This window comes from Haliotis cracherodii, unplaced genomic scaffold (genome assembly GCF_022045235.1).
Source record: "Haliotis cracherodii isolate W230 unplaced genomic scaffold, xgHalCrac1.p SCAF_13, whole genome shotgun sequence".
In the NCBI taxonomy this organism is placed as follows: domain Eukaryota; kingdom Metazoa; phylum Mollusca; class Gastropoda; order Lepetellida; family Haliotidae; genus Haliotis; species Haliotis cracherodii.
This window is the reverse complement of record NW_027266268.1, coordinates 31377729-31393370: the sequence shown is the minus strand read 5'-3', so window position 1 is coordinate 31393370 and position 15642 is coordinate 31377729. Positions and strand designations below refer to the sequence as shown.

The 15642-nt window shown below is 44.9% G+C and overlaps 1 protein-coding gene across 1 annotated transcript in view; it reads right to left on the bottom strand.

Annotated features, from left to right (window-relative positions):
- LOC139459837 (nucleoporin NUP188-like) overlaps positions 1-15642 on the bottom strand; it is a 94859-nt gene that overhangs the window by 62316 nt on the left and 16901 nt on the right. The window contains exons 13-20 of the mRNA XM_071241542.1: positions 14814-14856; positions 12511-12714; positions 11888-11977; positions 10102-10167; positions 8351-8473; positions 6662-6791; positions 6474-6524; positions 5403-5516 (exon numbers count right to left, since the gene is read on the bottom strand). Of these exons, the coding sequence (XP_071097643.1) occupies positions 5403-5516; positions 6474-6524; positions 6662-6791; positions 8351-8473; positions 10102-10167; positions 11888-11977; positions 12511-12714; positions 14814-14856 (821 nt within the window). The remainder of the gene's footprint in view (positions 1-5402; positions 5517-6473; positions 6525-6661; positions 6792-8350; positions 8474-10101; positions 10168-11887; positions 11978-12510; positions 12715-14813; positions 14857-15642) is intronic.

The window sequence follows — 15642 nt, the reverse complement described above, 5'->3', positions numbered from 1 at the left end:
TCACCTCCACCCAGGGCTATCTGGTGCAGCATTTCTCTCATTAAATGAGTGTAGTGTTCTCCGTGTATGTTACTGACTCACCTCCACCCTGGGCTATCTGGTGCAGCATTTCGCTCATTCAATGAGTGTAGTGTTCTCCATGTAGGTTACTGACTCACCTCCACCCTGGGCTATCTGGTGCAGCATTTCGCTCATTCAATGAGTGTAGTGTTCTCTGTGTATGTTACTGACTCACCTCCACCCTGGGCTATCTGGTGCAGCATTTCGCTCATTCAATGAGTGTAGTATTCTCCATGTAGGTTACTGACTCACCTCCACCCTGGGCTATCTGGTGCAGCATTTCGCTCATTCAATGAGTGTAGTATTCTCCATGTAGGTTACTGACTCACCTCCACCCTGGGCTATCTGGTGCAGCATTTCGCTCATTCAATGAGTGTAGTGTTCTCCATGTAGGTTACTGACTCACCTCCACCCTGGGCTATCTGGTGCAGCATTTCACTCATTCAATGAGTGTAGTGTTCTCCGTGTAGGTTACTGACTCACCTCCACCCTGGGCTATCTGGTGCAGCATTTCGCTCATTCAATGAGTGTAGTGTTCTCCGTGTATGTTACTGACTCACCTCCACCCAGGGCTATCTGGTGCAGCATTTCACTCATTAAATGAGTGTAGTGTTCTCCATGTACGTTACTGACTCACCTCCACCCTGGGCTATCTGGTGCAGCATTTCACTCATTAAATGAGTGTAGTGTTCTCCATGCATGTTACTGACTCACCTCCACCCTGGGCTATCTGGTGCAGCATTTCACTCATTAAATGAGTGTAGTGTTCTCCATGTACGTTACTGACTCACCTCCACCCTGGGCTATCTGGTGCAGCATTTCACTCATTCAATGAGTGTAGTGTTCTCCATGTACGTTACTGACTCACCTCCACCCTGGGCTATCTGGTGCAGCATTTCACTCATTAAATGAGTGTAGTGTTCTCCATGCATGTTACTGACTCACCTCCACCCTGGGCTATCTGGTGCAGCATTTCGCTCATTAAATGAGTGTAGTGTTCTCCATGCATGTTACTGACTCACCTCCACCCTGGGCTATCTGGTGCAGCATTTCGCTCATTAAATGAGTGTAGTGTTCTCTGTGTATGTTACTGACTCACCTCCACCCTGGGCTATCTGGTGTAGCATTTCGCTCATTAAATGGTTCATTCAGAGCTCACTTTCCATCAGTCAGGTACCACAGAAAGTCCACTCGTTTCGTAAAAATGGTATCTAACGAGAATGAGTGTAGTATTCTCCATGTATGTTACTGACTCACCTCCACCCTGGGCTATCTGGTGCAGCATTTCGCTCATTAAATGAGTGTAGTGTTCTCCATGTACGTTACTGACTCACCTCCACCCTGGGCTATCTGGTGCAGCATTTCGCTCATTCAATGAGTGTAGTGTTCTCCATGCATGTTACTGACTCACCTCCACCCTGGGCTATCTGGTGCAGCATTTCGCTCATTAAATGAGTGTAGTGTTCTCCATGCATGTTACTGACTCACCTCCACCCTGGGCTATCTGGTGCAGCATTTCACTCATTCAATGAGTGTAGTATTCTCCATGCATGTTACTGACTCACCTCCACCCTGGGCTATCTGGTGCAGCATTCCGCTCATTCAATGAGTGTAGTGTTCTCTGTGTACGTTACTGACTCACCTCCACCCTGGGCTATCTGGTGCAGCATTTCGCTCATTAAATGAGTGTAGTGTTCTCTGTGTACGTTACTGACTCACCTCCACCCTGGGCTATCTGGTGCAGCATTTCGCTCATTAAATGAGTGTAGTATTCTCTGTGTACGTTACTGACTCACCTCCACCCTGGGCTATCTGGTGCAGCATTTCGCTCATTCAATGAGTGTAGTGTTCTCTGTGTATGTTACTGACTCACCTCCACCCTGGGCTATCTGGTGCACCATTTCGCTCATTCAATGAGTGTAGTGTTCTCCATGCATGTTACTGACTCACCTCCACCCTGGGCTATCTGGTGCAGCATTTCGCTCATTAAATGGTTCATGCAGAGCTCGCTTTCCATCGGTCAGGCACCACAGAAAGTCCACTCGTTTCGTAAAAATGGTATCTAACGAGAATGAGCGTAGTATTCTCCATGTATGTTACTGACTCACCTCCACCCTGGGCTATCTGGTGCAGCATTTCGCTCATTCAATGAGTGTAGTATTCTCCATGTACGTTACTGACTCACCTCCACCCTGGGCTATCTGGTGCAGCATTTCGCTCATTCAATGAGTGTAGTGTTCTCTGTGTATGTTACTGACTCACCTCCACCCTGGGCTATCTGGTGCAGCATTTCGCTCATTAAATGAGTGTAGTGTTCTCCATGTACGTTACTGACTCACCTCCACCCTGGGTTATCTGGTGCAGCATTTCGCTCATTCAATGAGTGTAGTGTTCTCTGTGTATGTTACTGACTCACCTCCACCCTGGGCTATCTGGTGCAACATTTCGCTCATTCAATGAGTGTAGTGTTCTCCATGTACGTTACTGACTCACCTCCACCCTGGGCTATCTGGTGCAGCATTTCGCTCATTCAATGAGTGTAGTGTTCTCTGTGTATGTTACTGACTCACCTCCACCCTGGGCTATCTGGTGCAGCATTTCGCTCATTAAATGAGTGTAGTGTTCTCCATATATGTTACTGACTCACCTCCACCCTGGGCTATCTGGTGCAGCATTTCGCTCATTAAATGAGTGTAGTGTTCTCCATATATGTTACTGACTCACCTCCACCCTGGGCTATCTGGTGCAGCATTTCGCTCATTCAGTGAGTGTAGTGTTCTCTGTGTATGTTACTGACTCACCTCCACCCTGGGCTATCTGGTGCAGCATTTCGCTCATTCAATGAGTGTAGTGTTCTCCGTGTAGGTTACTGACTCACCTCCACCCTGGGCTATCTGGTGCAGCATTTCGCTCATTCAATGAGTGTAGTATTCTCCATGCACGTTACTGACTCACCTCCACCCTGGGCTATCTGGTGCAGCATTTCGCTCATTAAATGAGTGTAGTGTTCTCCATATATGTTACTGACTCACCTCCACCCTGGGCTATCTGGTGCAGCATTTCGCTCATTCAATGAGTGTAGTGTTCTCCGTGTACGTTACTGACTCACCTCCACCCAGGGCTATCTGGTGCAGCATTTCGCTCATTCAATGAGTGTAGTGTTCTCCATGTATGTTACTGACTCACCTCCACCCTGGGCTATCTGGTGCAGCATTTCACTCATTCAATGAGTGTAGTGTTCTCCATGTACGTTACTGACTCACCTCCACCCTGGGCTATCTGGTGCAGCATTTCGCTCATTCAATGAGTGTAGTGTTCTCTGTGTATGTTACTGACTCACCTCCACCCTGGGCTATCTGGTGCAGCATTTTGCTCATTCGATGAGTGTAGTGTTCTCTGTGTATGTTACTGACTCACCTCCGCCCTGGGCTATCTGGTGCAGCATTTCGCTCATTCAATGAGTGTAGTGTTCTCCATGCACGTTACTGACTCACCTCCACCCTGGGCTATCTGGTGCAGCATTTTGCTCATTCGATGAGTGTAGTGTTCTCTGTGTATGTTACTGACTCACCTCCGCCCTGGGCTATCTGGTGCAGCATTTCGCTCATTCAATGAGTGTAGTGTTCTCCATGTACGTTACTGACTCACCTCCACCCTGGGCTATCTGGTGCAGCATTTCGCTCATTCAATGAGTGTAGTGTTCTCTATGTACGTTACTGACTCACCTCCACCCTGGGCTATCTGGTGCAGCATTTCGCTCATTCAGTGAGTGTAGTGTTCTCTGTGTATGTTACTGACTCACCTCCACCCTGGGCTATCTGGTGCAGCATTTCGCTCATTCAATGAGTGTAGTGTTCTCCATGTACGTTACTGACTCACCTCCACCCTGGGCTATCTGGTGCAGCATTTCGCTCATTCAATGAGTGTAGTGTTCTCTATGTACGTTACTGACTCACCTCCACCCTGGGCTATCTGGTGCAGCATTTCGCTCATTCAATGAGTGTAGTGTTCTCTATGTACGTTACTGACTCACCTCCACCCTGGGCTATCTGGTGCAGCATTTCGCTCATTCAGTGAGTGTAGTGTTCTCTGTGTATGTTACTGACTCACCTCCACCCTGGGCTATCTGGTGCAGCATTTCGCTCATTCAATGAGTGTAGTGTTCTCTGTGTATGTTACTGACTCACCTCCGCCCTGGGCTATCTGGTGCAGCATTTCGCTCATTCAATGAGTGTAGTGTTCTCCATGTACGTTACTGACTCACCTCCACCCTGGGCTATCTGGTGCAGCATTTCGCTCATTCAATGAGTGTAGTGTTCTCTATGTACGTTACTGACTCACCTCCACCCTGGGCTATCTGGTGCAGCATTTCGCTCATTCAATGAGTGTAGTGTTCTCTATGTACGTTACTGACTCACCTCCACCCTGGGCTATCTGGTGCAGCATTTCGCTCATTCAATGAGTGTAGTGTTCTCTATGTACGTTACTGACTCACCTCCACCCTGGGCTATCTGGTGCAGCATTTCGCTCATTCAATGAGTGTAGTGTTCTCCATGTACGTTACTGACTCACCTCCACCCTGGGCTATCTGGTGCAGCATTTTGCTCATTAAATGAGTGTAGTGTTCTCCATGTACGTTACTGACTCACCTCCACCCTGGGCTATCTGGTGCAGCATTTCGCTCATTCAATGAGTGTAGTGTTCTCTATGTACGTTACTGACTCACCTCCACCCTGGGCTATCTGGTGCAGCATTTCGCTCATTCAATGAGCGTAGTGTTCTCCGTGTACGTTACTGACTCACCTCCACCCTGGGCTATCTGGTGCAGCATTTCGCTCATTCAATGAGTGTAGTGTTCTCCATGTATGTTACTGACTCACCTCCACCCTGGGCTATCTGGTGCAGCATTTTGCTCATTAAATGAGTGTAGTGTTCTCCATGTACGTTACTGACTCACCTCCACCCTGGGCTATCTGGTGCAGCATTTCGCTCATTCAATGAGTGTAGTGTTCTCTATGTACGTTACTGACTCACCTCCACCCTGGGCTATCTGGTGCAGCATTTCGCTCATTCAATGAGTGTAGTGTTCTCCATGTACGTTACTGACTCACCTCCACCCTGGGCTATCTGGTGCAGCATTTCGCTCATTCAATGAGTGTAGTGTTCTCTGTGTATGTTACTGACTCACCTCCACCCTGGGCTATCTGGTGCAGCATTTCGCTCATTCAATGAGTGTAGTGTTCTCCATATATGTTACTGACTCACCTCCACCCTGGGCTATCTGGTGCAGCATTTCGCTCATTCAATGAGTGTAGTGTTCTCTATGTATGTTACTGACTCACCTCCACCCTGGGCTATCTGGTGCAGCAACTCCTGCACCTCGCACATCATGAGCTGCCAGCCGTTGTACACCAGCTCCCACTGGATGATGGGGCTGCTCCGCTTCGCTGCTTGAGCTGCAACAAACATTCCTCTGCACAGTTTATGAGTGAGTGAGTTTTGCAACAGTTTACAACAATAGATATCAAACTCGATAAATCCACTGGTCCGCTCATACTGACGAGTTGTAGCATGCGCAGTGCAAGAAAGAAGAGAAGAAACAGTCGTCCTACCCGGGAGTACATTTATTTCAATCATATCAATTGATCTCTAATCATTTTCAATAATATAAGGAGGATAATTTCGAACCTAAAATACGTTTTCATTTCTCGCAATTTGTTGTAATAAGGACAAAATACATGTCGCTCATATCATAAATAGGCATATTTTGCAACTGTCAGTTGACGAAATAAACAAAAGTGTGTTTACGTAGCAGGTCTCGAAACTATGTTTTAGAGAGAGGAAGTCACTGAATTTGTTTGTACTGTCTGTCAGAAATACCCTCAACTCTAGATTGATTACAGAAAATGAGAATATTAACTGAGAGCAAAAAGCGGTATAAAATTTAATCGGGCAAGTGAAAATATTGCAGGGCAAATGAAAATATTGCAGGACGAGCACAAAATAATATCTAATTGCTCTGCAGGACAAGTTGGATATTTTAGGGTTGCCTGTACATAATTAAGTCAGAACAAACCAAATAGTGACTGAAATCACGAGCAATTTTACTCCACTCGTACATGTTGTACACGTTTCAAAGAGACATCAAAGTAGTGTGGTCATGCCAGGGTAGGAAGACATCTACTGATGTTGTAAACAATTTTCAATAATATATTCAGAGAAGATCATGACACCAAACTCTTGCTTCATCACCGTACATTGATGCTCCTATCTGGTGTACCCTCCACTCTCACAGCAGACATACAGAGGAATCCAGAGTCACCTGCCTAGCACACCTCCTCCCACAGATCACATTAAATGTGACATCAACACCTGCATATTATTTTCATATCAATGACAGCAAATTGTCTTACCATTGATGCCGGAGAGTTGTCCCAGCGTGCCTCTTGGTATGACCAGGTCCCCTGGAAAATATCAACATGGTTCATGTTTGGGTTGGAATTTGGCTTCCTCTGACATTTTTTTGTCAACAAAATTAGGGACTAGCCATTTATTATATAGTGAGATAGTGTGTGTGTGTGCAAGGAATGTATGGACGTACCAGCAATGTAGGGGAGTTTAGGCCTGGCCAGTCTGAAGAGAGAGCTCTGTTGTGTGGGTATGATATCCTGAGAGCTGTTGGTGTCGAAATACTCTGTGTACACCTTCAACTCCTGCATCGATAGTTTCACCTGCAACACGCACAACTACATATATTTCAACGTATACAACAACATGCACAACTTTTTGACCTGGAAGTATCCAGTACTAAAACCCTCAAGTATCCAGTATTACTGTAAAATAATAATGCTTCTGGTTCAAATAGTTTCCGGAGGAAAGAATATTCATATGGGAAAATATTCTAGTGTAAGATACTGGCTGTGGAAAAAATATCCTCAGCGAACATTCCACTGTCATTTTTTAACTACGATACCCTCAAGTAATGAACCCTCAAGTATCCAGTATTGAACCCTCAAGTACCCAATACTTAATGCTCAAGTACCCAGTATTGAACACTCAAGTATCCAGTACTCAACCCTCAAGTGTCCAGTACACAACCCTCAAGTATCCAGTACACAACCCTCAAGTATCCAGTATTGAACCCTCAAGTATCCAGTACTCAACCCTCAAGTATCCAGTACTCAACCCTCAAGTATCCAGTATTGAACCCTCAAGTATCCAGTACTCAACCCTCAAGTATCCAGTACTCAACCCTCAAGTATCCAGTATTGAACCCTCAAGTATCCAGTATTGAACCCTCAAGTATCCAGTACTCAACCCTCAAGTATCCAGTATTGAACCCTCAAGTATCCAGTACTGAACCCTCAAGTATCCAGTATTGAACCCTCAAGTATCCAGTACTCAACCCTCAAGTATCCAGTACTCAACCCTCAAGTATCCCGTATTGAACCCTCAAGTATCCAGTACTGAACCCTCAAGTATCCAGTACTCAACCCACAAGTATCCAGTACTGAACCCTCAATAATCCAGTACTCAACCCTCAAGTATCCAGTACTCAACCCTCAAGTATCCAGTACTGAACCCTCAAGTATCCAGTACTCAACCCTCAAGTATCCCGTATTGAACCCTCAAATATACAGTACACAACCCTCAAGTATCCAGTACTCAACCCTCAAGTATCCAGTACTCAACCCTCAAGTATCCAGTACTGAACCCTCAAGTATCCAGTACACAACCCTCAAGTATCCAGTACACAACCCTCAAGTATCCAGTACTCAACCCTCAAGTATCCAGTACTCAACCCTCAAGTATCCAGTACTCAACCCTCAAGTATCCAGTACTCAACCCTCAAGTATCCCGTATTGAACCCTCAAATATACAGTACACAACCCTCAAGTATCCAGTACTCAACCCTCAAGTATCCAGTACTCAACCCTCAAGTATCCAGTACTCAACCCTCAAGTATCCAGTACACAACCCTCAAGTATCCAGTACACAACCCTCAAGTATCCAGTACTCAACCCTCAAGTATCCAGTACTCAACCCTCAAGTATCCAGTACTCAACCCTCAAGTATCCAGTACACAACCCTCAAGTATCCAGTACACAACCCTCAAGTATCCAGTACACAACCCTCAAGTATCCAGTACTCAACCCTCAAGTATCCAGTACTCAACCCTCAAGTATCCAGTACTCAACCCTCAAGTATCCAATATTGAACCCTCAAGTATCCAGTATTGAACCCTCAAGTATCCAGTACTCAACCCTCAAGTATCCAGTACTCAACGTACCCTCTTGGCACTGTCTTGGCCTGCTGATGACAAAGATGTGTTGAGCTTCATCAGCTTGGAGAAGTCAAGTGGGAAGCAGGCAATGGCGGAACTGTACAGACACCCGAGGCCCTCCTCCAGACCCTGCCACACACAAACATGTAACTACAACAACAACAACAACAACAACAAGGAAATGCCCCCGCAATTACCGCCATTTTTAGTCAAAGTTAAAGTCGTTGCAATGGAAACTCCCAAAAAATATTTTTTTAAAATCCCAAACTATCAAAAGGCATCAGTTCACCACTAGACCTCATGGTTTTTTAGTTCTGCTCCGGGAACGAAAAATGTGACATCCGGACAGGACAGACAGACAGTACCAATTCCTATATACCCCTTCCACTTCGCGGTGGGGGATAAATATGGATTTATATAAACATAACTTTTGAAAAGACTATTTTGGCACCTGTGAGACGTCCATGAATTGAGTTCCAAAGACTGGAACCTGGAACTGAAAATGAGCTATCTCCCAACTTTGTGTTCGTACCTTGTTTCTGTATTACATCTCCCCTACGAGTGAGTCCCATGACTGCCACAAACCAAATACAATAACACCGAGCATGACTGACTCAGAGATAACATTACTCAAAGGCCAAGGCTCGGGAACATGTCCTCCAAGCTGTACCATCAACACCAGACTGTACCCAATGAGTGAGTGAGTTTGGTTTTACGTTGCTTTTAGCATTATTCTTGCAATATCACAGTCAGGGACACCTGGTTGCTAGGGTCCTGTTCTAGCCCAGAATCTCGAAAAGGAGACCGGCACAGGTTGCTAGTGTCCTGTTCTAGCCAAGAATCCCCACTGGGAGACCAGCACAGGTTGCTAGGGTCATGTTCTAACCTAGAATCCCTACAGGGAGACCAGCACAGGTTGCAAGGGACCTGTTCTAGCACAGAATCCCAACATGGAGACCAGCACAGGTTGCTAGGGACCTGTTCCAGCCAAGAATCTCCACAGGGAAACCAACACAGGTTGCTACGGACCTGTTTTAACCTAGAATCTCGACAGGGAGACCAGCACAGGTTGCAAGGGACCTGTTCTAGCACAGAATCTCCACAGGGAGACTAACATAGGTTGCTAGGGACCTGTTGTATCCCTACAGGGAGACCAGCACAGGTTGCTAGGTACCTGTTCTCACCCAGAATCTCCACAGGAAGACTAACATAGGTTGCTAGGGACCTGTTGTATCCCTACAGGGAGACCAGCACAGGTTGCTAGGTACCTGTTCTCACCCAGAATCTCCACAGGAAGACTAACATAGGTTGCTAGGGACCTGTTGTATCCCTACAGGGAGACCAGCACAGGTTGCTAGGTACCTGTTCTCACCCAGAATCTCCACAGGGAGACCAGCACAGGTTGCTAGGGTCCTGTTCTAACCTAGAATATCCACAGGGAAACCAGCACAGGTTGCTAGGGTCCTGTTCTAACCTAGAATATCCACAGGGAAACCAGCAAAGGTTGCTAGGGACCATTCATAGAGAACAAACTTTACAGCTAACAGTTGATATGACAGATGTCTAATCTAACTTCACTGTATCTGTATCTTCATTCATCACATTAATCCAGTAAATTCCTCCAAGAAATATCAAACTAAAAGTGGCTAGAATAACAGTCAGTGTTCAAAATTGAGTCCTGGAGTCTGAGGTTTGCGCCAATATTACTTGAATTAGGGCTATGACAAGGTAGACAGTAGAGGTAACAGCCTGCCAACCTTCTGCCACATGTATTCCGCGTTGAAGTCCGCTTTCAGCACCAAGGCAGCAACCTCATACAGCGCCTGAAATACAGGAGTGGGTTGTACAGATACATCATAGTGCCAACTGATAATTGAGTCTAGGGCAGGCAAGCCAGTGTTTGAAGCATGCTAATATTAGCCATGGAGGTGGAGTAATCAGTAGGATAAAATTGTTAGTTGTTTAACTCTGCACACAGCATATACTCTAGCTAATGACGGCAGTCTGTAAATAAGGAAGTCTGGAGCAGACAATCCAGTGATTGACATCATGAGCATTGATCTATGCAGTTGGGATATGATGACATGCATCAACCATGTCAGCAAGCTTGTTAGTTGCCTCTTTCGACAAGCTTACGACGCCTCTTTTGTCAAGCATGTGTTGCTGAGGACCTCATCTAACCCAGATATTCACGGGTCCAGTGGGGTAAAAGAAAGTAATAAAGAGTACAGGAGTGTTTGAACGGTTATCGGGAAACCCGTGGCCCACTTGTCTAAGGCGCCGCAATTTGCTATGCAGAGTTGCGTCCCTTGGGCAGACCAAAAACCTATGATTGTGGGTTTGAATCCTGGTTTGCCCTGATTATGTTTCTAGGTTTGTCAGCACCATACCTGTGCTTGTGGGCTTCACAGAAGTGGTAAACGTCCGAGATCTGCATCACTTCAGGCTTTCCTCCCACATTTAGCTGACACGCCGCGATATAACTTGAATACTGTTAAAAGTGGCGCTAAACCCACCTCACTCACTCACTCACTCACTGAACTGTTGTCACCTTTGAGAATCTCTGATGCAGATTTTCTCTTCGACATTTTAATAAGGCCTACACATAAGTTAAAAACAAGGTCTTATCTCCCATACATACATAAAATCATGTGACACTAAACCAACTGTTTTCCAAATTCGGGTTCAAGTTCAAAAATAATATCATGAGTGAGTGAGTTGGGTTGTAACGCCGCTTTTACAAATATTCCAGTTATATTGCGGCGTGTCAGCTTAATGTGGAGGAAAGCCCGAAGTGATGCGGGTCTCAAACGTTTACCAAAATTATTACGCCAAAATCATAATGGTTGACTTCACTGCAACCAGCTGAAACAACACTCCCTGTAGTAGGCTCATGTGACAATCATGTTTGTTTGTTTGCTGTTCAACGCCGCACTCAGCAATAGTCCAGCTATATGACGGCGGTCTGCAAATAATCGAGTCTGGACCAGACAATCCAGTGACTGACATCATGAGCATCAATCCAAGCAATTGGGATAAGATGACATGCATCAACCAAGTCAGCGAGCCTGACCACCCGATCCCATTATATTTAGTCGCCTCTTACAACAAGCCTAGTCACCTCTTACGGCAAGCATGGGTTGCTGTAGACCTATTCTTCCCCGGATCTTCAAGGGTCCCTGTCTATGTAAGGTACCCCCATCTACTTAGGGTACCCATCTATGTAGAGTACCCCCGTCTACATGGCGTACTTCAATCTACCAAGGGTACCCCTGTCGAGGTTGCATGCCCCTAAGTACCATACCCCTGTCTATGTAGGGTACCCCTGTCTCCGTGGCATGCCCTTAATTAGCATGAGCATCGATCCACGCAATTGGGATACAATCATGTGGATGAATTGTGACAGGTGTAAGAGTGACACAACTCCTAGGATGGTGCAGAGAGACAACAAACATAATCAGGGCAAATATGGGATTTGAAACTGTGACCTAGACATGCTAGATACAAAGGACTGTAACTCTACACAGCAAGTAACATCAATACCTCAGGGTTCCCCAGTGTCTCCTCATCAAACAAACTGAGAGTGACAAACATCAGGGAGTAGACGATGAGCCGGGCGAAGGAGGCGATAATCTGCAACATCAGCATCAACACATAAACATTTACACTTTATCTTTACATGCGAAGGATCTAGCTATCTGTTTGTTTGTTTATTTGTTGTTTAACGCCCCACTCAGCAATATAACAGCTATATGATGGCGGTCTGAAAATAACATCCTGACATGCATCAACCAAGCCAGCGAACCTGACCACCCGATTCCATTGGTCACCTCTTACGACAAGCACAGACGCCTTTTATGGCAAGAATGTGTTGCTGAAGATCTATTCTAACCGGATCTTCATGGGTCTCTAGCTATATGATTGGTCAGTCACTTACTGTCCAGGGTGCCGTTGCACAAAGCGATCTTAGTATTAAGGTGATCGCAACTCACACACCTTTACATAGACTTACGACAGTCGCAGAGCTACGGTTGTTTTGTACAAATATTCAATTAGCATAGTTGCGGGGGGAGGGGGGGCAAACTTGTTTATGTTTGATAATGGAAAATTGCTTGTGTTGCTTGGACATTTCGATTCGAACAGAACACAATACCACTACAACCTACCATGCTGCCATTGAACGGCTCCACTTTCAGTAGGTCGAGTGTATAGTCAAACACACCCAACTGCAGCGCCATGTTGCCCAACTTCCTGGTTGCCATGGCGCCCTCATCTTCGTCAACATACAACTGGCGGAGAACGGCCCATCCTAACAACAGTGGCGCCACCTGCCGCTCGCAACCCAGATGCTCAAATATCTTGTTGACTTTCTACACAAAAAACAAAGGTACCAGTTAGCTCTACCTGATGTTCTTCTCAGCTTTTCCTCTCCATCATCTATGGGCTGCTACTATACTCACCAACAAAAGATACGCGAATATCATACGCATTGGTTAATATATGAAGAATTACTCATATTCAAGAGGTGAAGGTGAGGTGAAATTGGGTTTAACATCGCGTCCAAGATTATTGCACTTATATAGAGACATGCATGCACGTGTGTGTGTGTGTGTGTGTGTGTGTGTGTGTGTGTGTCTGCTTGTACTAGTCCGGACTGATGCCGATTTATAGTGCTAGCTCACTGAGATACCATGCCGCAGTTTAACATGAATGCCCCACTCAGACACAGTATACTGACTCCGAGCCGACCAGTCCTTGATTAGCCCCTTAATGCCGAGCGCCAGACAGGGTAACAACAAGTACCATCGTTTAACATGTTTTGGTATGATGCGGCCGGGGATCGAACCCCGGACCTTCCGCTCTCCGGGCGGACGCTCTACCACAAGACCACGGAGGCGGCTTCATATTCAAGAGATATAAGATTGGTTTGATGCACAAACAAACATACTGGTATGTTGTGTGAACGCATCACATGTGACGTCATAGATCCATGACTCGAGATACACCATTTGCCTCATACAGGATTAGCGGGTAAAGTTTAGAAATCGTGCAGCATATCGTGATAAGAATAAAGACACACAGTGGTAACACTTGGCTGATTGTTAATTTTGTCATTAATTGGTACACTTTGAAAACATCTCTTGTTAACGTACTGTATTCGACCCAATGAGCGCCCATGTCCAAATAAGCGCCCCCCCCCCCCCCTTTTCCCGGATGCCCAAGTAAGATTTACTCACCTGTTTTTTACGTACAGTCAAGAATCTTTTGTAGTCGGTTAATGAGGAGATGTTCACCAGTAAAACGTAAGTAACAGTTTATCTCTAGCCCCCCAGCAACAGAAGAATATCGATAGGCTTACTGATGAATTTACGCCAATTTGACTCTGAATTGGTCCCAATAAGCGCCCACCCCTTCTGTCTTTATTTTAAGCGCCCTGGGTTCTCTTATGGTTCTCTTGGCAATGAGTATACATAGCTACGACTCACTCCTATAATAATTAGAATCTGATGCTGATTTTACACTGGCTTCAAAAGCCATGTTAGAATGCCATTAGGAAATATCTTGGACATTTACTCATTATTCTTGAGTTGGAATTTACTCATTTCACTACATATTTTCTGTACAATCAGATTTCTGATTGAACCTTTGCATTTTAATTTGGAAATCACTACGTAACAATACCCCTTGCTCCCCAAAAGTTTATCTTGAAAATGTACTTAGTCAAAGAACCTCTGAACATGCAAAGTTTGAGTTCACTGTCTCTGAAACTGTGTTTATTATTATAATAATAATAATAATAATAATAATAATAATAATAATAATAATAATAATAAAACAATTTTAAAAATAATAATTGGTCATTTAAATTGCACATATTTCCACCCCACTCAGGGGCATGCTCAAAGTGCTATTATTACTCAAGAATCATTCTCAGCTCCCAGGGGAGTATACACGCCAAGCTGCCTTTTAGGTGCTAGAAGGTTAACAGCGTCATTGCCATATAATCCTATCGGGTACCTATTCACTGCTTGGTGAACAGAGGTACATTTCGAACAAAGCCCAAGGCGACGACACATGTGTTACATGTGCTTCAGTGTGGGGCAGGACCGAAGCCCTAGAAACTCTTTAGAAATATTAACAGCGGTGAGAGACACAAAAGACATGGTCGATCTTCTTTGTATAAAGTCGGAACATTCTGTTACCTTCTCGCCTTATGTATGTTAATACGTGGATACGAAACTTCCCCTTGAATACGAAACTACCCTCTACGCCTTGGGAATGACTTTACGGCAGCCATCTTGGTTTGCTTCAGGTTGCAGTTGAGTGACAAGACGTGTGAGTGCAGGAGGTGTATTATGAATACAAGTGTACATGAAGAACCTGTGTCTGTCTACTTTATTCCTGTATGTTCACGAAATGAAAATTGAAACTAGCAGCATATCAGATAAAAATAACAGGAGAAACTCACGTTAAATGTGTCTTTCTTACTGAGGAGAAGGTGCTCATCAAAGCTGAAAAAAAAAATAATTGATAAGTGTGATCAGTGGTTTCATGTTGACCTGTTTGGTCTGTGCTGACGGGATGGGCTTGATCCTTAACACCATTCCAACCCTTCAGTCTAATCATACATAACATCACTGATCTCAGATTTCAATCTCATTAAAATCAGATCTTAGTTCTCGCTATCGCTAAACAAAGATCTGAGGACATCCCATTAAGGGTCACGTCAGAACGACCTTTCATCAAACCAATCAGAGCATCGCTTACCAGATCATGAAAGTGACAGTGGGAATGTTTTTTCTTGTCATGAAACCACGATATATTTAACACGGGGGGTATTCCGAACGACAGTTACAGGTTTTATGATTATATCCCTGCAATCTGTGCCATCTATAAGCCATTCCAGAATGTTCTTCTTATCTGTTTTAAATTTTTTAATCGAGAATACGTCAAAATATGTTTCGAAGCGTAGTCGCCAGTTTGAAACTTGTGTCGTAAAGCTCGAGAAAGCTGCCTTCTGATTGGCCAATGCCGATTTCTTGTCAGTCATTTCATTGGTCGGTCATTTTTAGAATTGACAGTCCACCAGAGCCCACTTGCATAAAGCGATCTTAGCGCTACGACTATTGTAAGCCTATGTTAAAGTATGGGAGTTACGATCATCTTAGCGGTAAGATCGCTTTGTGCAAGTGGGCCCAGGACTGTCAAGTTTCAAGAGCCAGCGGGAACACAGTTCTGGTATTACTGAAGACTTCACGCTTACATTGACACTGACATGCTAGTATTGAGTTAGCGCT